At 35.3% G+C, this 22,625-nt stretch overlaps 1 protein-coding gene across 1 annotated transcript in view; it reads right to left on the bottom strand.

The window, feature by feature from the left end:
- LOC123564954 (transmembrane protease serine 11D-like) overlaps nucleotides 1-22,419 on the bottom strand; it is a 35,636-nt gene extending 13,217 nt beyond the window's left edge. Inside the window, exon 1 of the mRNA XM_045358884.2 lies at nucleotides 21,593-22,419. Coding sequence (XP_045214819.1) covers nucleotides 21,593-21,679 — 87 coding nt within the window. The 5' untranslated portion in view covers nucleotides 21,680-22,419. The remainder of the gene's footprint in view (nucleotides 1-21,592) is intronic.
- Between the last annotated feature and the right edge of the window lie 206 nt (nucleotides 22,420-22,625).

Raw genomic sequence — 22,625 nt, forward strand, 5'->3', positions numbered from 1 at the left:
GAAAAGAAACAAGATTTTCTTTCATGCCGCATTTTTAATTCTGACATTTTGACAGTCAAAAACTTTAATTTTCTTTTATACCACATTTCTTTAAGCCAAAAAGGCGTCGTCAAGTAATACACGATAGGTCCTGTTTTATTATAAACGATGTAAACTTTCAGTTTATGGTTTATGTATTGAAATGAACCTGCGAAATTTAAGCTATACTCTGAATGCCATTGTTTCCTGTACCCCATATTTCGTTGCCATATAATAAAGGTACTAAATCGGTAGATTTTGGTGATTTGCGTTTGCAATATAGGATTAATATTTTAAAGTGGAACTAGTTTTGCTAAATTTGATACCTAAATACTAGTACTATATCTCCCTATTCAGACAGAATTAAATAAACAAAAGAAGCCTTCGACTGGTTTATTCACTCAAATGTGTAAAAGATGTACAACCTGTATTTCAGTGAAGTACAGAAATACTGTTGAAATATATATTGATATTTCCGAAGTGAAAAAAATCAATTGTGTGTTTCACTAGTAAGAAACTATAAAACTACCGAAAACACTAGATGCTAATAATGCCTTTGTTTAAAATATGGCTGCCATATTTTCCGTTATGAACATAAAATATTCATGTAATACTATACATTTTTGTTAAATCCTGTTTTCTCTAAACATGACAAAGGTTGGAATACTGATGAAAATAGTAGGAAGGTTTATTGAACCTATGTTTTTGATTGCCTCCCTTTATGGCTCTAACTTAAAAGGTCATGCGCAGTTACTGAAAGCCATGAATTATGCATAAATTACGAAAAACATCTATTTGAACAGCTGTTTCGTCCGTTTTAACATAAACTCTTAAGCCATACAAAGAAAATTCGTTTGTGTTATATTCAAGATCAAACATCTTTCATTCTTGAACACTATATTTTAAGTTTTAACCCTTTGCTACACCATTCGTAAAAATATTGCATCTGGTGTTCACTCGGCGAAAGGTATTTCGATCTTACTCTGAAACAAGACGGATATCATTCAATATCATGTTGTTACGAAAGAAACATCTGAAGGTCATATTAACTGTAGCAAGATTGCCAGACATTTTCCTGTATGTTTCCAGATAGTGTAATGGCGCCTGTTGTTTCGTTCTTATGCTTGGAATTTTTTCTTCTTCTTTTTTTTTTTGAAAACAGATGAACACTAACGAAATAGCCTTGAAAAGGACGTTTTGCTTTTATTGATACAAAACATGCTTATTGTGCATTTGATTTTCTGACGTGTATTTCTCTAGCTGTTGATCGAATGTTAATTTATATCAATTTGATAAGGGTTTTGGCCCATGTTAATGATAATACATTTGAAAGAATAGTATGAATATTTTGTTCATTGTTCTGATGTAATAAACGAATGAAGAAATGTTTTTATGGCCCTGGAAAACATTTTTTCAACTTTTTAACAAAAACTTGCAAAACTGTCCTTTTTATTCTTTAAACTAGGTCAGTGATGTTAGAAATTAACTTACTGAAGCCCTAAAGGCATAACCCCCTGTTTGGTATTCAGTTTTTGACAGAAAAATAAATTCCGAAAAGTCTCACTTAATATATTTTTTTTTAGCATGTTACCGGAAACAAAGAATTACTTTAGGTCTATGCAGTGTTGTATTGCCTATGTACAGTGATATTGCAAATGCTGCAATTAAGTGGAAACAGTATGTTTAACTAAAACTGTCTTGGATCATTTCCATACTATCAGTACAAATGTTATGGCTAATAAACCGTCATAAAATAAATTAACCGGTACTGTTGAAGAATGTTTCCCTAATAAATAAATTGTTATAAATAACATTATTTTTATTGCCTCAGATACTGTTTTAAAATGAGGTAAATGATTTCCCCTAAAAAAAACAAATTGCAATTAATTAAATTATTTTTTATTGTCTCAGATACTGTTTTAAAATGAGGTAAATGAATTCCCCTAAAACAAATTGCAATTAATTAAATTCTTTTTATTTTCTCAGATACCGAAATAAAATGCTACCTGACAGTGTTTGAGAACTTTTGCGTACTAATAAATCACATTTAGCCGCGACATGAGAAAACGATCATAGTGGCTTTGCGACCAGCATGGATCCAGACCAACCTACGCATCCGCGCAGTCTGGTCAGGATTCATGCTGTTCGCTGACGGTTTCTCTAATTTCAATAGGCTTTGAAAGCGAACAGCATGGATCCTGACCTGACTGCGCGGATGCGCAGGTTGGTCTGGATCCATGCTGGTCGCAAAGCCCCTATGTTGATTGTCTTATGGCGTTGCTCATTTGTGTATGTTAATTTTCATTGTCTAAGACGCCGTAATAAGATTAGTCAACAGACGTTGACTTAAGCTAGCATGTATTAACCAGATGTTTATGGTTATAGAAAATAGACTTTTCAAATCGGTAAAAAGCACTAGAAAACATGCAAATGCTTGCAATGAATCTCAGAACGTCTGCAAGAATTGTTCAAACTTTTGCCAGAAATATTTAGAATCTTTAGTTTTGGAATATGGGTGACCCGCAAGCTTTAAACAAACCGTCAGGTGCTGATAGCTAATTGATTTGGCACCATGGTAGGGGGTATTGATTTGAAGTCAACCACAAATTGCATTCCCTTTGATCATGAATTTTAATTTTGATAATTATTGAAAAATAACAGGTTGTTGTAATTATTTTTACTGCTTGAAGCTCAAACAAAATAAACAGATGTGGTAAAATGTTTGTTTCAATAAAAGCAAAATCATTTGATTTTTTTTTACCAAAATAATACTGAAGAAGCAATTCTCCTGAAACATACAGCTCTTATTCAATATTTTAACTCCTGTTTAAACACTATCAAAGGCGATAAAATGATTCTCTAGTTAAATTCATCACAGTTGATTTAAATGAAGTTTAGTACAACCCTATTGCAGAAGCTCAAGGTTTGTCGGTTAGTAGGAAAGAATTTAAACTGATATAATAACTTTGCCGGCAATATCAATATCCTTTTTTACCAACAAGTCACGCAGAAAACAATGTACATGAAAAAGATTCAGTTAAGTTAAACTAATAGTTGAAGTGGGAACTTTACAGAGTAAAGCAAAACGAATGGACCTGCCAATTACAAGTTATTATTTACATATAGTTATTTCTCATTCGAACCTTGATGTATGGCAATCGGAGCTTTTCGTTCACTGCTCCCAAGCTGTAGAACACTCATCTCGTCAAGATTAGGGAAGCTGACATGCTGGATGCTTTCAAAAGCCTGCTAAAACCCATTTCTTTGTGCAACACTTTGCAAACAGACAGATACGTTTTTTTTTCTTTTCACGTCACCGCGTATAACAGTATTTTATCCTAGTGTCACTTACTTCTTAATATGTATATAATGTTTGTCTTGCTTTGTTTTATCTATATTTTTACATGCATATTTTTGTTAAAATAGAAAGGCAATTTTTGTTTGCGTTGAATTAGTAATTGTCCTTTTGCAATGTATTCTGTAAAACACTTTTGAACGTGTATACGAGCATGAAAATAGTGCTATATAAACGTTTGTTTGCTTGTTTGTTTGTTTGGGGTTTAACGCTGTTTTTCAACAGTATTTCAGTTATGTAACGGCGGGCATTTAACCTTACCAGTGTTCCCGGATTCTACCAGTACAAGCCTGTTCTTCGCAAGTTATTGCAAACTTCCCCACATGAATCAGAGGTGGAGGACGAATAATTTCAGACACAATGTATTCTATCAAATCGTCACGGTGAACATTCGTCTCGCCTGGGGATCGAACTCTTGACCCCGCGACCCGTAGATCCGCGCTCTCCCTACTGCGCTAAGCGGGCGGGCTTCGCTATATAAATGTGGTATAATGGTAATGATAATAATGATAATATAAAACAGTTTGAATTCTATGAAGTTAAATGTGCAACAGTGGGTATATACAAGAGATTATATTCTCTGATATTCGAGGCAGTAAATTAAGCTAAACAAACGAATCAGAACTTACTTTGAAACTAGTAAGGGTTTGATGAATGGAAAGTAGTCGTGATATCCGAATCCGTATAAAACCAATTTCAATTTAGGTCAATGAATCAATTGACTTTTTACAATGGTCTTTAATTTAATAGCAATAAAAACTGTGCTCAAAAGAGATTAAATTTCATTTAGTTTAAAGGTACACGTGGAGTGAAATACTTACAGTATCACATATTTTTCAGTGCAATATTTAACTATAAGTGTCAAGTACTTCCACAGTATTAATTTTATCTTTCACATTTAAGGTCATTCTGCACGTTCGGATCTTTTTATTTTGCTACATTAAGCCCTGATTTTTCAAGATTTCATAACACACTTTCATCATTAAGGGTATGTGCTTGATTTTTCGATAGACTGATTTGAAAAATTAGGGTCCTCACACAAGTTTTCCTAATGGGCGTCTATGGGAAAATCACTATTTTGATGGCATTTTTTCGAACATTTTTTTCTACAATGTAAATTTTCAAGATACTTCTCACAGTAATTAATGAACATACTATGGCCTATAATAATATACTGAAATGAAATGGATAGGTCAGTATGCTTGTTTTTGGGATATGTGTCATCCGTGCATAACACGCTGATTTTAAGACGTTATTTGAAATTATTTGAAGTGTCAAATTTCATCTTTAGAAAGATAGTAATTGTTTTAATTAATGTTCGAACGGGGTGCCATTTAAAAAATAGTAAAAACTATTTTTCATTTCCGTGTACCAGGCTTTATTCCATGTTATTCGAATAAAAGACTTTATGCCATTACTTCCGGTTTATCAAACATACAGAAATAACTTAAGCAACTGTGATATGGGTAAAATGACGTTAATAAATGATGTTATTTGCTTCCAATTCATCCTAAAACAGTTTGTACTTTTGCTTTCGTCCCTTAAAATAGAAACATTCTTTTAGGGGGCATTTTTACATCTATAACTTTTTCATTTTTACAACTGTAACTTTTTACAGATGTGTTAGTTGTACAAAAAATCGAACTGTTTTTTAAAGTCGTTTTATAACTACAACTGTAAAATCAATACCGTTAGACGTAAATTTGACTGTAATTTTGAACACAAATACAAGTCTCTCGCAGCTTACTGATGACAGACACGGTAAAGAGCACAGCGGGAGATCAGAATAGCTTAGGTGAGCTGAAAATTAAAATTCTGATATTGGCCTTGAGGCATGTATTTCTAAATACTTTTTCAAACACTGATTTGTAACACTTTACATTTTTATAAGCAATAAGACCACTTTCACAAAAAATCTTTTAAGAGTATTTCATTTTTGACACCCAATTCGTGACGTGTTCCTTTTGATGAAATGTTGTACAATGTAAAGCATTTGTAAGATATGCTGCTGAGAAGTTGTGATGGTTTTCGCAAACCGTTTCACGTAGCTTTATGAATCTTGCAGATGATAAACTCTTTGAGAATAAGCACACACAGCGAGTTAGCGACAACGGATGTAGGCATGACACATAAATCTAGATCAATTCAAGTGCACCGAAATAATTAACCTATTTCTGTCATGTCAACACGCACTACATAATTAACAAGGTGTAATGAAATGGGTTCATTATATGAGTGGACTGAAGAGACATTTAAAACTTTAGCATGCTTGAATAAATTCTTTTGTCATTTCATGACCGACAATTCAAGTAGTTAAAATAAGAACCTCTATAGAAGCCATAATACTGTACAACGGTCGCCTTTCAGCAAGTCTAAAACTTAGGTCAACGTAACGATTGTTTAGCAATATGATAAATTCGCGTAACGATTTCGTGTATTGGAACAGCATATATATCGCATGTAGAACGGTCTCGTGCACTGAACCAGCATATACCCCCTGTAGAACAGTCTCATGCACTACACCAGAATACCGCCTGTAGAACGGTCTCGTGCACTACACCAAAATACCGCCTGTAGAACGGTCTCCTGCACTAATTATAAACCAGCATACTACCTGTAGAACGGTCTTGTGCACTAAACCAGCATTCCGCCTGTAACGGTCTCGTGGACTAAACCAGCGTACCGCTTGTAGAACGGTCTCGTGCACTAAAAAGCATACCGCCTGTAGAACGGTCTCGTGCACTTATTATAAACCAGCATAACGCCTGTAGAACGGTCTTGTGCACCAAACCAGCATACCGCCTGTAGCACGGTCTCGTGGACTAAACCAGCATACCGCCTGTAGAACGGTCTCGTGCACTAATTATAAACCAGCATACCACCTGTAGAACGGTCTTGTGCACTAAACCAGCATACCGCCTGTAGAACGGTCCCGTGCACTAAACCAGCATACCGCCTATAGAATGGTCTCCTGCACTAATTATAAACCAGCATACCGCCTGTAGAACGGTCTCGTGCACTAATTATAAACCAGCATACCACCTGTAGAACGGTCTTGTGCACTAAACCAGCATTCCGCCTGTGACGGTCTCGTGGACTAAACCAGCGTACCGCTTGTAGAACGGTCACGTGCACTAAAAAAGCATACCGCCTGTAGAACGGTCTCGTGCACTAATTATAAACCAGCATAACGCCTGTAGAACGGTCTTGTGCACCAAACCAGCATACCGCCTGTAGAACGGTCTCGTGGACTAAACCAGCATACCGCATGTAGAACGGTCTCGTGCACCAAACCAGCATACCGCCAGTAGAACGGTCTTGTATACTTTTCTTTTATGTCCTCGAATGGTTTCGTATATTTCGAGTATCGTATTGAACCAACATACCGATTTTAGAACGGTTTGTATCGTAACAAGCATACCGCCGACTTTAGACTGGTGTCACTTGCACAATGTTATGACCCTTACGACGCAATTGAAAGTAAAACTCGTGAGAATTTAAGGTCACATTAAGGACGTTTTACATGTGTGAACGCCGATAATTGAACACTTCAATTCGGTATCAAATGACAGATTTTCTCATTTAAATTTTCATAGTCTGATATGTTACAGAATTTATTAACCTGAATACCACATTAACGTTTTAATTTTGGTTTTAATGTAATGGCGTTATACGATTCTCTTACATAAACGTAGATTAGAATTTGTGAGCTTTATAAATAAGAAGTTTATTAGTTCAAAAAGAGTTGTTATTTGTGGATTTCTGAGTTCAATAAACTTTGAAAAGGAAACATGTAACGTGCAACAAAAACAGTTTATATATAGATGTCTGGGTTAATTATTATAGTTTATAAGATATGCACTAGTTCTGCAGCGGAAATATTGTGCGATTTTAGGAGCGCAATATTCTTCCGCTAAAGAACGAGTGCACATTTCCTGATGCAAATATTACAACCTTTTCATTACATGAGTAATATATCTACACGTATAAATGTAATGTAAACATTATGAATTTGTTCAATAGCCTGAATAAGATTGACAATACTAAACTAAATAATGCGAAACTGTACATCCTTCTTAATCTAGTTTTACAAATCAGGTTTTTTTTTTCAATCATAATATAATGATTTATATCTACACGTATAAATGTAATGTAAACATTATGAATTTGTTCAATAGCCTGAATAAGATTGACAATACTAAACTAAATAATGCGAAACTGTACATCCTTCTTAATTATCACCTTCTCTAAACTTCACTAATTATCCTTCTGACTTTGTATATTACTTTCAAGGAAACAGCGTCTGATGGCCCTTCCACGCTTCCGTAGAATCACCACTTTATTATATGAATTTCATTTTGAAAATATTTCTGAAATGTGTGTGTGTGTGTGTGTGTGTGTGTGTGTGTGTGTGTGTGTGTGATCGGGTTTAACGTCTTTTTCAACAATTTTTCAGTCATATAAACGACGGTGTCTACTTGTAGCAGTAGGCACAATGCCCAACTTTATAGTGCTGCCTCACTGGAATATCATGACACGTGACATGATACCCCATCCAGTCACATTATACTGACACCCGGCTGACCAGTCCTAGCACTACCCTCTTAATGCTGAGCGCCAAGCGAGGAAGCTACTAGTACCATTTTTTACGTCTTTGGTATGACACGGCCGGGGATCGAACCCACGACCTCCCGCACTCGAAGAGCACGCTCTACCACTAGGCTATCGAGGCGGTTATGCCTAGGTCTGCAGCTCTCAAATACGGAAATTTCTTATATCTGAGGCATATATTGACACTTTCAGACAACATCAAAAGGACCTTTTGAGCGATTTAGTTTATACTAATATTTTTAGCTCTATTGTGATGAAAGCTTCAAGCTTATTGGAACCACTCTCGAGTCCGCTTCCTGGAGTTCTTTCAATTTGATTCACATGTATACACGCAAGTTTCTTTTTAAATTAAAAATACTTTTTATGAACAACACACTTTGTAGCTTGTCTCAAAAGAATGAAAAGGAAAACCTCCCCCGCCCTCCATCCCCGCTACGACTAGAAGAAAAAACGCCATACTCAAAAACGGTATCGTGAAGTGGTGCTATTAAGATATAAAAGGATATATATTTTAATGATTTTCTTCTATTCCAGTATCTATTGAATTAATGCAAGCGATTTGTATAGCCGAGACTTTCACGCGTTGATGAATGCCTTGATTATCATGTTTGTATTTGTACGCGTATTTCAACATTGCATCAGTGCCGAATCAGATAGCAGTAATATTCAAAACACGAGAATAAGTCGTTTATTCTTAACGAAACATATAAATGTGAGAAATTATTTTTATTCATACCATTCAATATGCGATTAGCATGGCTTCGAATCAAATTTTGACTTTTTTTTAATTTTCGGAGCGAAAAATGAAAAACAGGTGCTGAAATATGTTTACTATGGACAATGAGAATTAAGTTATTTTTCGGGTGTTCATGCATGTATCACCTTGTTACGCACATAATTAACATAAAGCCCCGAAAAATACACCAGTTTAACATAAAGCCTCTTCTGAACTACCGAAGCTCCGGGGTGACAAGTGCGTGGTTTTTGTTATCTCGTGGCTATGAGATGGTGTCTAGTTCCACGAGTTAGTTATCTCGTGACCATGAAAATGTCGTTTCCGCAGGTTCACGAGATAACCCGAGCGGCATGTATGCGTTTTTTTCTCGTGGCAATGAGATGCCTACTCGTGGGAAAGACATATTGCTCGTGGCCACGAGATAGTTACTCGTGAGAAGGAGACCCACGAGTTATTTTCTCATACTCATGAGATAGCAGTACGCATACTTGTAACCTCAGAGTGTCCATAATGAACACAATGAAATGATTTAATATTAAAACGATTTTTAAAACCAGCGAGGAACTGCAGAAGATTAACTGACGCTCTCGACATGTGACAATGAAGCGTTACGTAACAATTAATCATAGTATTATATATGTTATTTCTTTTTTAAACAGCGAAAATAATGGCAGGGTTTTAAATAAAAAAACATCGACCTGTCATATTCGCTGATTTATGAAATCTAAATAAAGAACATTAAAGACAATATTTAATGAGCTTTGCAGTTTTGAATAATAATAAACAACACTAAACTTAAGAACTTGGGCGGGAATCATAATGTAATTTTAGGACGACAAAAATTTGAAAGCAAGTCAAAATTATCATAATGAAAACTTGCTGTCATTCATAAATCAATGCACGTTTAAAGTGGAGCAAGTACATACCATAAACTGTAACAATATTGCGGAATCCTGTTCGTGCCAATTTGTATTTTCGTCCGTGGCGCTAAGATAGGTGGGGACTGACTACAATACTAAGTTACACGCGAAAATGCGACATGACAACACGACAAAATGCGATACGACACACGGCAAAGCGGAACTATGCGATATGAAGGACGCCGATGTGACGCATCGAATGTCACTTCACGTTGTTGTGCGTCGTATCAATGTGTCCCAATGTTGCTCGGCAATGTCGCGATGGAACTTTGTCCTCGCAGAGTTTGACAACAACACGCGGCAACGAGATACTTTGCTCAAAATCAAGAATCATTACTTAATTATGTGAAGTGACATTTTGTAAATGTCGTACCGCATGGTCGCTCGTCGTGTCTGCGTTTTAGCGCGACGAAAGACAATGAGATATGATACGCGACAAAGCGATGTGACACTCGGCAATGCAAAGCGACACTCGAAAATATGAAGTGACGTTTTCGCAATATGGTATCGCATTGTCATACGTCATCCTGAGACCTGTAAAAATGTTTTCACCTAGCCGTCTACTGGTGTGGTTACTTTACAATTTCTATTTCTGTATTTTCGCTATGTTCGCATAATTGTGACAATTATAATGCCGTCCGTCAGATTTGAAGGACGAGAAGTAACATCGCGACAATGCGATATGACAACCGTAATACGATACGACATTGTGAAAATCTCATTATGCATTTTAGATATTGTACTTCGTGCTACGAACGGAGACACGACGAACGATCAAATTCGATGTCAGTTAGCATTTGCGTTTTCTATCATCGTGTCACGTTGTCATCCGCCTGTAGGATTGCCATGCGTCAGGGTCAGCAAAAATGTAGAGCACTCTGCATGATAATGTGAAGTCTGTGACAATGCGATAATGCGAAGTGGCATCGGGGTAGTGCGATACAACGCATGACTGTGAAAAGTGGCATTGCGATATATCATGCTATTGACGCGCAACAAAACAATATGGCATCGCGACATTATCCAGATGCATTTTCGTCCGTCGTATCGCATTTATTGATATGTGCCGCGCTCTTCATTACATGTGGCGCGTCCAGGATTCCGTACACTTTATCGTGAAGATAAGTCCGCCATTGACTACGTTTCACCAAATAACATACGAGACATTACGTTATTAAATTATTCTAACGCAAAAAAGGAATATAAATAGGCAGAGTATAATATTTACACTCCTGCATAAATTATATTACTTGGCAAAAACGTAAAGAAATTAAGTACGTGACGAGAACGGATTTTTTTTTTCAATCATAATATAATGATTTATATTTATATTATGTTGGTAGACAGCTAATCTGTTTTAGAGATATATTTTATTTTTCAATTAAGCAAGGTTTCGAAATTTATAACATCACGACAAGATTTTCGGCATATTTCCAACTAAGTTTTGATTTTTGATAATTTATTGTGTCAATCAATAACCTATTAGTAATGACGTATGATGTCGATCATTCCAATGTTTTCTTTGTAGTCTTTAAACCATTTTGACGAGTGTTGAAATATAATAATTATACGATTTTGATTAATAAACAGCTACGTCACAATTATGTTAACAAGAGTGGTATTGTGCTTTATTATACCTCACTTTTGTCTACAATGGTAAAATCCCATTACCCGAAAAGGAGATATTTTGACTATCAGAAACATTTCAACCTTTTTGACACGTGATCAAGCGAAAGTGACTGTCAGGTCATGTGACCGCGCTGATATTTTGAATGTCGTATAAGGGCAAATAACTGCTTCAGTTTTTTTAGCCATATGATTGCCTCCCTTGTACACAATGTCATATTGTAATATGACGTCGCTATTCAATGTGTACACAACTGATTACCGCGCTAAAGATGAAACTGTTGAATTAAATGAATCAAAAACATTTTTATTTTTTTTATGTGTTTAGTTTTGTTCGGTATAATAAAATAAATACCATATGGCAGCGTGTGTGACATTGATGTTGTCAACCCTCGGAACAGAATGTCACCACTCGGCTTTCGCCTCGGGTGACATTCTGCCCTCGGGTTGACAATATCAATGTCACACACGCTGCCATATGGTATTTATATAATGTATACATGTGGTGCAGTTAAATTACAAAAAGATAAATTATACAAAGACATAATTCTTTTAACCAATAAGTTAATATCTCTAATTTGGAATACTTACGTAGGCTTGAAAAGTAATTTCATTCGATATATTTAAGGTAGGTATAGTATTAGATATTTGAGACTTTGTTCAAATTAAATATTCAATTGGCACACCCAGTTGTAATACTTATTATTGATAAATCATTTATATTTTCTTTCTCGTACTGTCAGTAAAGTCATTAAAACAGCTAAAATTATACCAAAGCGAAGTTCATATTTCATTACTTAAGAAATAATATATAGCAGAACCGTGTTTTGATATATTCAAAAGATCAAGAGGTGATACGTCTGTGGAATTATTTTACGAGGGTGTGGCTCAAGTGAAATATTCTACCTGGCGTATAATTTTTTTCTGCTTTACCGTATTTCGATTCCATCTTTTACATACACAAGTTGATAAAACAGGGAAGCATTTATTTCATGGCACAAGTATAGTACGTCGACGAAACCATGTTATATTAAAAATTCTAACGTCTCGATTTCACTGCCAGTTAATTAGACAAAGAAGAAAGTAAAGCTCTGTATATTCTCTGTAAAACTCTGTATAACGGTTGACGCGCGAACAGCTAAGAGAGCATTACGACGGCAATTATGACGTCAAATCGCTGCATGTGACGTCCAGTTCATTACTACTCGAATAAATAATCCCAGCATACGCCCTCGTGCTTCAATTTCTAGACATCTGATATCTGAACCGTGATAAATTAGACGACAAACCACTCGAAGGCCTTGATTATTTGTTAATTTTTATATGCTTGTCTCTGTTAAAACACGCTTATGCTAGAATGACGTCACGTTAACGTGCGGTGACGTCAAAGTTTTTGTTGCGACCAAGAAAGAGCGCTTCTATATTTTATCTACTGTTTTCGATTAAGGGCATATTAGAATCGAAATAATTTATAGCAAAAGAGTGTTTTAACACTATTTATACAATCGAGCAGTAATACGTAGTACAAATAATTTCACTCGGGCTGAGCCCTCGTGCAATTATTACGCCCGACGTATAACCGCCCATTGTGCATAAATAGTGTGAAAGCACTCTTTTGCTATAAATTATTTCTTAATTAAAACATTGTATTAAAACACTAAATGTACAATTTAGGTTTGAATAGGAGTCTAGCGACGGTTATTCTGCGTGCCTGATAATCTATATAGAATGTGTGATTGAAATGTAACACCGTTCTATTATATAATTTCGATTTCTGAAACGTCTTACGGTCTTAAGGTAAATTAGTAGATCAAATGCGGTAGCGCTCTTTCCCGGTGGTACCAAATGATATGTCAACATGACGTCAACGTTACCCTATTATAATGAAAACGTACATGATTTCATATTTCATATCGGAAAACATCTTAACGCTTCCTTTTGTTTGTAGGATAAAGGACTGTCCTGAAAATCGTTGAATCGTTGTCTACAGTTAATGAAACGACGTCCTGCAGTTTTCATTTAAACAGGAACTAAATTCGTACTGCTAGAACTTTCATTTATTCTTGTACTTAAAGCCGATGGAACTAACACGTGGCTTTTAATGCATGTAATTGTTTCATACACCTGCACACAAACCTTACAATATATCAAGATCTTGTTTAATGTGTGGCATACAAATAATCTATTTTAGCTGCCTGCAACAAAGAAATGTTGATTTCACTTGACAGAGTAAATATTTAGTCTATATTTCAGCTCGAACCAAATATCTTCCAGAATAGCGCGTCTGTTTTGTTTTGTTTTCTACAGAATAAAATGCACAGTTTCGATTTGAACTAGAAACATGTATGTGTATGTGGTTAGAACGCATATTTCGATGGAATTTTTATGGCAAAACGTATTATGAAATATAAATATTATTAAGAAATCAACCATCCCATACATAGAACTTAGTAAGTGTTCTTTTCATAATACGTTTCACAACGTGGTTACATAAGTGTGTTTAGAAGATTGGATCTTTAATATTAAGACTTAATTGATTTGTAAAAGTGACGTATAACGCTTATATCTCAGACAATAACCGTATTTCACTAGTCAGATGAGAGCAATGCTATAGACTCAACGGTAGTAGCCCAGATAGAATAAATGGTTAAATGTTACACAAATAAATATCACAAAAACAGCTCTGTTATTGAGGTACTTTTCATTCATTTTAGAATATGTCTGTCAGTTCATTGAAAACAAGAATGTAGAAGTGCTCAAAAGAAATAATGGATTCAAAAACACTGTGTGTTTATCTTCCTTATGCCCTTTTATTGCCAGACACTTTACCTTTAACTATTAAAAGTATTGCAAAATATTGCCGAACCTTAAAATATAGGTGTTTCAACCGCACACACGTCACATTTGCACCAGGAACCAAATACAAAGATTATTAAGAAATTAATCATCTCGTAATTTAACTTCCTTATATAGAACTTAGTAAGTGTTCGTTTCATAATATGTTTCACAACCAGATTACGGTGTGTTTAGAAGTTGGAATCTTATTAAGATGTAGTTGATTTGTAAAACAATAATATTTATCAAAGACGGAATGATTATGGTCATTAGTTTGAACGTGTCCAAATTTGGCATTGTGTTGCAGTGTTTTGATCACATGACTATATCTTTTTGCACAAAGCATGGACTTTTCGAGAATATGTAGTTTAAATGTTAGTATTTGTTTCCAAAATCATACATCACAGATCCCCATTTCAGTTGGAAGAAAATATATCAATACGACACGCGAGGGACATTCTCGTATTGGCCGAACTTATCAATGATAAACAAATAGTTCCAAAAACCTGCTCTCGTTGATTTTATAGCCAATTCTGGACAAATCAATTACAATCATTAAAACACAATCAGACCGCAAAAATGTGAAGTTAAATCATATGAAAACACCTCTGTGTGTCGAAATTTTCAACTTTATGGCTTTTATTTAGATTAGAATTCATTTACAATTATGTAACGGCCTTCGTTCTGCAAGTGATATAATACGACATGATTTGAGTTGGAATTGTTTTAACCTGCTGGCGGCAACTGATTTTGCCTTTGCGATCAGTGCAGACAAAGATAAGCCTGCACATCCGTGCAGTCTGATCATGGTCTGCACTGTTCGCTATTCAGTCAGTATATTTTCAGTAATTACTACTTTGAATAATAAGTGGTACTGCCGAAATTGAATAATGGACCAGTCCATTTCAGAAATTTAGTAGGCTAAGGAGACTGCATGTTTAAAGTAGACGAGGGGTGATCCTGTCATGGCACATTTAATGGAATACTATAAATTGGGTTTAGTGGACAGACCTAATTGCAATCTATTCGAATCCCTGAACTCATAAGGATAATAATCACTTTTACTTTTCTATTTTTGTTTAGGGGTTTCAAAACCTTTTTAAAAATGTTCAGGTTTATATATTTTCTAAATATTTTTTTTTAAATTACAGATCTTTGAAGATTTCAGCCAGTACAAATTCATAAAGCTTTATACGCAGTCTTGAGCTCAATGAAGAAAAAGATGCACAGAGAGAGACCATGTATTGATTCAGTTTGGTACAATGTAGTTATTCTTTCTCACGTTTTGGTTGTTCTTCATTGTCCCTTTTGTATATTACTTACTCTCTTTTTGGTAGTTGTATAGTCTCATTTCGGTTATTGCTTATTCCCTTTCGGTTATTGTATATTCCCCTTTTGGTTATTGTTACTCTCCTTTCGGTTGTTTTTCTTTCTATTTTTGGTTGTTGTTAATTCTATTATTCGTTGTTGTTCATTCTGTTTTTGGCTGTTGTTACAGTTTTTTTCGTCAGTCACACCTTGTCAGCAAACCAGTTATTTCTAGTGAGTCTTGCGTAACAGGAATACACGTTAATTTAAATGTAAACGTTATATCTGGCTCTTATCCAATATATTGTACGCATGTTGGCACATTGCAGTTTTGTGTAAAGTTGATAGTTGGTGAAAGATCTGACACTAATCATATACGTTTTCTGTGACCAAGTTTCCCAGTTTTCTAAGCTTTGTATTTCCCTTTGGCAAATGAAGTTCCATATCAGCTCAAAGGACCCGCCCCAGATTAATGGCAGCAAATCAATGTTTTTAAAAACTTTGACGACAAATATTTAATATTTTTAATACGCTGGTATGTGTATGAGTATGAGACACACTGCAGTTATATTACATCGCATTTTCCAGCGTTTATGAAGCTTTAGGGAGCTTTCCTACACATCTCCTGCATTGCTTAACCTTTAGGGGGCTTTAGAGACCTTTTCGACATGCGTCAGTTCAAGATTTAAAGAGCTTTCCTACATATTCTGCAGCGTAGTGCTTTTAACACACATCGCAATGTAGCTGAAGATTTAGGGAGCTGTTCTATATATCGTGCAGTGTAACTGATGCTTTAATGAGTTTTTTTCATTTTTAGCAGCGCCAATGAAGCGTATAAGAGCTGTTCCACATATTTTGCAGCGTAATTGAAGCTTTTAGAGTTTTTTCTTTATTCTTTTACAGCGCAGTCGAAGCTTTAAAGAGCTGTTCTACGTATGTTGCAGCGTAAGCAAAGCTTTAGAAAACGTTTCTACATACTTTGCAGCGCAGTTGAAACTTTAGACAGATTTTCTTCATATTTTGCAGCGCAGTTGAAGCTTTAGAGATCTGTTCTACATATGCTGCAGTGCCATTGAAGCTAGGGAGCTTTTCGACATATTTTCAAGCATTGCAAACGGTTTATGGGTCTTTTCTATGTTACTCACTAACCAAGTTTTTTATATACAAAACTGACTCAGCCTCGCTGACTGATTCTGTTTCTTTTTATATACAAATTTCTTAATTCAGAAAAAAATATTGCAAATTGCCGAGGATCCTTTGGAGCTTTTGGGGCGACTTGCAAATCTTAATTTTTTACGCCCCATGTAGCAGCACTTAACGAATGTTCAAAGCAGCCTTACACGTGACGTCGAGCCTCATCCGAAACACCGTCAATAATTTTAGTTAAAAAGTGGGTAATCGGGCTCACGACCCATGGTTTTGCAGTCCGGCTTCCTGTCACAGTAACACATTTTGGCTAACAACAATTTCAATCAGTTTTAACTACGTGCGATACAGCTAAACTATTACATGTATTTGGATTTTTGTTTGTTTGTTTGTTTATTTTTGTATCTTTTGAGGAAGAAAATGCATTTGTATTATCATATTTACAAAGGGAGGGTCAGTTACAAACGAGGAAGATATGTATTAAAAAGCTAACATTTAGGTGAGGCAGTTATTAGATGACAATATTAATTCACGTATTTGACCTAGTTTTTGGAGGAAGTATGGGGTACTTGAAATGCAATATCAGGAGTGTTAGAAGCAGTTGAACTTTGAAGCCGCAGAACAGGCAGTAGTGCTCTTTGGTTTTCTCTATGTGAATATGAGCCGTGCCATGAGAAAACCAACATAGTGGCTTTGCGACCAGCATGGATCCAGACCAGCCTGCGCATCCGCGCAGTCTGGTCAGGATCCATGCTGTTCGCTAACAGTTTCTCCAATTCCAATAGGCTTTGAAAGCGAACAGCATGGATCCTGACCAGAATGCGCAGATGCGCAGGCTGGTCTGGATCCATGCTGGTCGCAAAGCCACTATGTTGGTTTTCTCATGGCACGGCTCATATTTAGTCTTAATAACGATAATTAGTTTCGGCAAACAGGTACCCGTTCTGCTCGTCACAAGTTTAATTTGTTAGCGTTACAGTTTTTTCTCATTGATCAGTAATAAAAATGAACACTTTACACTCATTTTGGAGCGATGATTTTCGTTAAGCGTTGTGAACACCTGTGTAAACTTCTGTTTTTACCCGATAAATTTATTTATAACAGCTACAAATCATTTTATTCACTCCAAATGCAGCTTTCTGTAAGCTTATTAATGTCAGTGTGTCCCTGTGTTCTCATTAATTCCAAGCCGACACGTGACTGACAAGTGAGCAGGCGATTTAGAATCGCAATTGAATTAGTTGAGTTGATGATGAAAGAAGATTAGCTTACTAAAGATATTTACTGAGCAACAGTTAAAGATATAACATGATCGCCTGTCCATAGTTTGTACTAATGACCAATCTATAGTTTAACGCTAAATTTAGCTAATATATGCATAAGCCAAAACTGAAGTCATAAAATAAAACACTTTTGGAATGGCTTATACCGTATCGCCAAACGTTGTAGATTGATCCAATGAACTATGACCCTTTGCAAAAGGACATTTTCAAGACGTCGAGGCAATATGGTATTCGCAAAATAAAACTGACGTTACCTGTCGTCTGCTAAATAACCAGTCAGACAGTAAAAAAAATTGTCGTCTGTCACGAACAGGAACTTATACTTTTACAGAAAAAAAAAACGAAATCAAAACTACAGAGTTGTTGGCGAGAGATATGTCAAGGATTGTTCCAGTTTTTTGTATATACTATTCGATGCATTTTTTCCGTATTATATCATTGTTATCTATACTGTACACGTGTATATAAATAAATGCATTTTTAAAAAATCAGAACTGTCTACTCTGTTTTAATACGAGGTTTAGTAATTCAATTTATTTGTCATTAAAAATGTTTATATTGTGACATAGGTGCTTAAGGTATCATTCTAATGTTTTGACAAAATAAACTTGTGTCCGTAAGGATGTAGGTCTATACGCATCAAAATTACTTAATAACATCGTGCAGTCATCGCCAGTGCTCGAAAAAGAAACTAGACCACCTGGCAATTCTATTTGTATTTAAAACTGAGAAAAACATATCAATATTCAGCTGAAGAGTTATGCATTTTATCTGCCTTACTACTGACAAAATTAATAACATCACAATTTTGTTTTTGGTGGGCGGTGGAGTTTAGCGTCACACCATGACAATTAAAAGTCATATGACAACTTCCCAGCTTTTTATTGTGGAGGAAGACTCTCTGGCACCATTTTTTGTAAATTGAACGAAAAACTTAACATTATTCAAATTTTGTCTCAGCTGAACGCAAACCTTAACATTTTTAACTATTTTCTGTTACTTGAACGCAATCCTTTACACTTTTCAACATTTGTCGTGAGCTGAACGCAAACCTTAACATTTGCCACTATTTTCTGTCAGCTTCACGCAAAACCTTAACTAAATTCAACTTTTGACGTCAGCTTCATGCAAATCTTAACTTATTCCACTATTTTCTGTCAGCTGAACGCAAAACCTTTACAAAATTTAACTTTTGTCGTCAGCTTCACGCAAATCTTAACTTATTCCATTATTTTCTGTCAGCTGAACGCAAACATTTACCCTTAAAACTCCATTAATGTCGAACGGAAATATTAATCTACATAAATAATTAATAATAATTAATTAAACAGAAATAAAACGATCAAAGGAGGAATGCAAAGGTATTATCACCTGGTTCATCATGAATCTGATGTGTGTACTTAAATAAGAGATATATTTTTAACAATTTTGATAATAACGCAAAATTTACTAGAACACTTATGGTCAGTTACTTTCAGAAAGATAACGGGAATATTAGAGATGCTACGTGACACAATCCTGGTTCAGTATGACAGTTTGTTTGTTTTAGGTTTAACGTCGTTTTCAATAGTATTTCAGTTGTAACTTCGGGCAGTTAACCTAACCAGTGTTCCGGGTCTCTGTACCAGTACAAACCTGTTCTCCGCAAGTGACAGCCAACTTCCACACATGAATCAGAGGTGTAGGACGAGTGATTTCAGACACAATGTCTTTAAGATCGAACTCGCGACCCTGCGATCCGTAGATCTGCGCTCTTCCTATTGAACTAAGTGGGCGGGTTAGAATCAGACAGATCAGAATAAAATCGGTATAGGGATTACAATAAGGTTATTGCGTTAGAACAACATGCATACTATTTAGTAGATGGTCTATAAAATACAAACAATAATATGTGATGTGATGATATTTTAACTTATCATATAAGCCATCGATACAAATATGATTATTCTATGAAACCCAGTTTTCATGGCGTAAGTGTTTCAGGGGCTTTTTAAACGTGTCTCATTATTTCTTTGGAAAGTTACAACACATGTACGTCCCGTACTAAAAATTCCATAAATGAGCCTCCGCGCTGTCTGGTCAGGATCCATGCTGCTCGCTAATGGTTTCTCTCATTGCAATAGGCTTTGAAAGCGAACAGCATGGATCCTGGCCAGACTGCAAAGCCACTATGCTGGTTTTCTCGTGGCGCGGCTCAAATGTTGTTTGAAAAAGAGAGGTATTTTTCCAAGGAAAACACATCCTGTCTACAGTAGCAGACGAATGGAATGCATTAAAAGTGCAGAAGTGTTCAGTGAGCGTCCTGCACTTAACTTCAAATAGAAAATAGCCTAAAATTCAAGCACGCTGGTACCGCGGAATTATGCTTCGCTAAAACACTCATCTAACATTTCTAAGAACAATTCTATTATGTAGGCAAGGTATACAGAACAGGTAGGAGCTCAGTGTGACGAAGACACAGTTTATCAATTTTATTTGATTAAATATACTGAATTGTACCATTCTTCTAAACATCCTGTTTATGTTTATTAGTTCTTAATCGGTCACCTGTTAACAATATGTATTTACTTCATTTTTTATACTGTTGTTGTTGTTTTCATTTTTATGTCGGGCGTTACTGAAAAGTAGAAACGGCTACGTATTACCGTTCTCAAAAAATATTTATCAGCTGTATCACGAAAATGCCAGTACGTGAATACAGGTGTTCAAATGCTAAACATTTTGATGTTAATTAGAAAATCATTACCGAAGCACTTTCTGCTTTCAAGACAGAAAATAAATCAAATTATGAATACGCACTCAGCTGGCAAAATCTAACTTGCAAATAGCTGTCTAACTTGTAATGCAGTGATTGAAAACCAATTCTTATGCTGTGAACTGAAGAAGTGAATGATAGATAGACAGACTTGACAGGCGGAATTGGTTCTGCTTACAAAACTCAGTATCTTTTTGGTAAATTGTTTGTTCTTTTGTAAACCTTAAGCAAGCTGCTGTAAACATATCTTTTCTGTAATTTAGATGAAGTTATATATCTTGAAAAGGATGATGATGTTTAAAAGGTCAAGAATCTAAAAACGCCTGAACTGGGCAGTCATTTATTGATGACGGTTAATGATGATGATGAAAACGTATAACGTCAAGAATCTCAAAACGGCTGAAATGCGAAATCAGTAACTGTGAAAAAATGCACGCCTTATGATTATTTGATAAAAATATTTTAACATTAAATCTAAATATATAGTTGATTTCATATTTCATACATAAATTTCTAATTAAACATGGTATTACACTGACTGTCGACAAAATTTATCAACGCAGGTTAGAAATAATATATTATAACAGTAATTAGTGTGATTTGTCGTTGAATAAAATCATTGTTATACGTTCAAATGTGAAGAAATCATATGACGGGGGCGCAGCCCGTGTGATATAATTATACGCATCTGAACGACGAACAATGATTTCATTCAAAAGAAAACCACTGTTTGAGATACATTATTTCTTTTCTAACACGTTATCAAGAATTATTATATTCTTGACGCCATCCACCATTTTGTATGTGTTTCTTCTCCAGCGAGCCGTTACAACGTTTGACGTTATGACGTAATAATTGTGACGTACAGGTACAAACATTGAATTGATGCATATTGACACATATTTTCCTGTGTTTAATAGGAAAAGAAATCAGATCGTGTTAGAATAATATCTAAAATAAAATGATAAACAATGCATAAAATTAATGTATAAGCCCTACCTTGCGTCCCGCCTCTACTTCCACACACCCGAATAGTAACACACCTAGAAGGACGATTCGGGCGTATGAAATATCGAACTTAAACATAGGTACGGTATGGAAAACCTGCAACCTTAATTCCAGCTGTCCAATTTATCATTCACTTTTCTGTTTTGCTTACCAGTTTGTTTATTTTTAGCCCTGTTATTTTTAGCCCTGTGAACTCTTATCGATATATTAATCCGTTAACAAAATTCTATTTATCACATTTTAAATATACGAAAGGCTAAAAATAAGTAGACTTAAAAGTCTAAAGCATATATCTTTTCAACTTGCCTACTCGGCGTATTTAATGTAGCAATTCACGTCAAAATAAAGACAGATGAGTCCTAAAAATAGAGGGCCAGTTGTCCTTGGCCAATAATTTATAGAGTTCACGACTTTAAAATCCAGATAAAACGCGTTGATTTAATCCTGCAAACTAAAGTTTTTCAGTCATTATAAATGATGCAGTTCTTTCTGGCTTCTATACATGAACACGCGCAGGAAAAAAGTTCAAGATCGTAAATGAAAGAATACTGTAGAAAAATGTTTGTTTTCCCTCTCTCCTCTCGTTATCTTATTCACGTTCGTAGTAAAAACATAGTATATATATACAACCTGCCTACATTTATCTACTATGGTATGCGAACGACTCAAGTTGTTTAACGTTTACAACAGTCGAGATTTTATAGATTTACGCCGCTTTCGCACAATATCTTGTATATATACACACACACACTCCGCATGGCCAACGAATTACCCACTCCAATACTTTCAATACAAATCAATTTCCAATTTTCCGATATGTATTTGCGTGCCTATCATTTAAATCACACTTTCTTTTTATCAATATGAAAATGAAAATAGAATATCAGCTATAGATAATTTGGAAATACCTACATATCTTTTTTTTTTTTTTTTTTTTGAAAAGGGTTCAGTAATAAGGATGGTCACATGGCAATTGTCTTCCTTGTAAAGGTATAGCGATTGTAGGTATATGTAAATACAAGAT

This window comes from Mercenaria mercenaria, chromosome 2, assembly GCF_021730395.1.
Source record: "Mercenaria mercenaria strain notata chromosome 2, MADL_Memer_1, whole genome shotgun sequence".
In the NCBI taxonomy this organism is placed as follows: domain Eukaryota; kingdom Metazoa; phylum Mollusca; class Bivalvia; order Venerida; family Veneridae; genus Mercenaria; species Mercenaria mercenaria.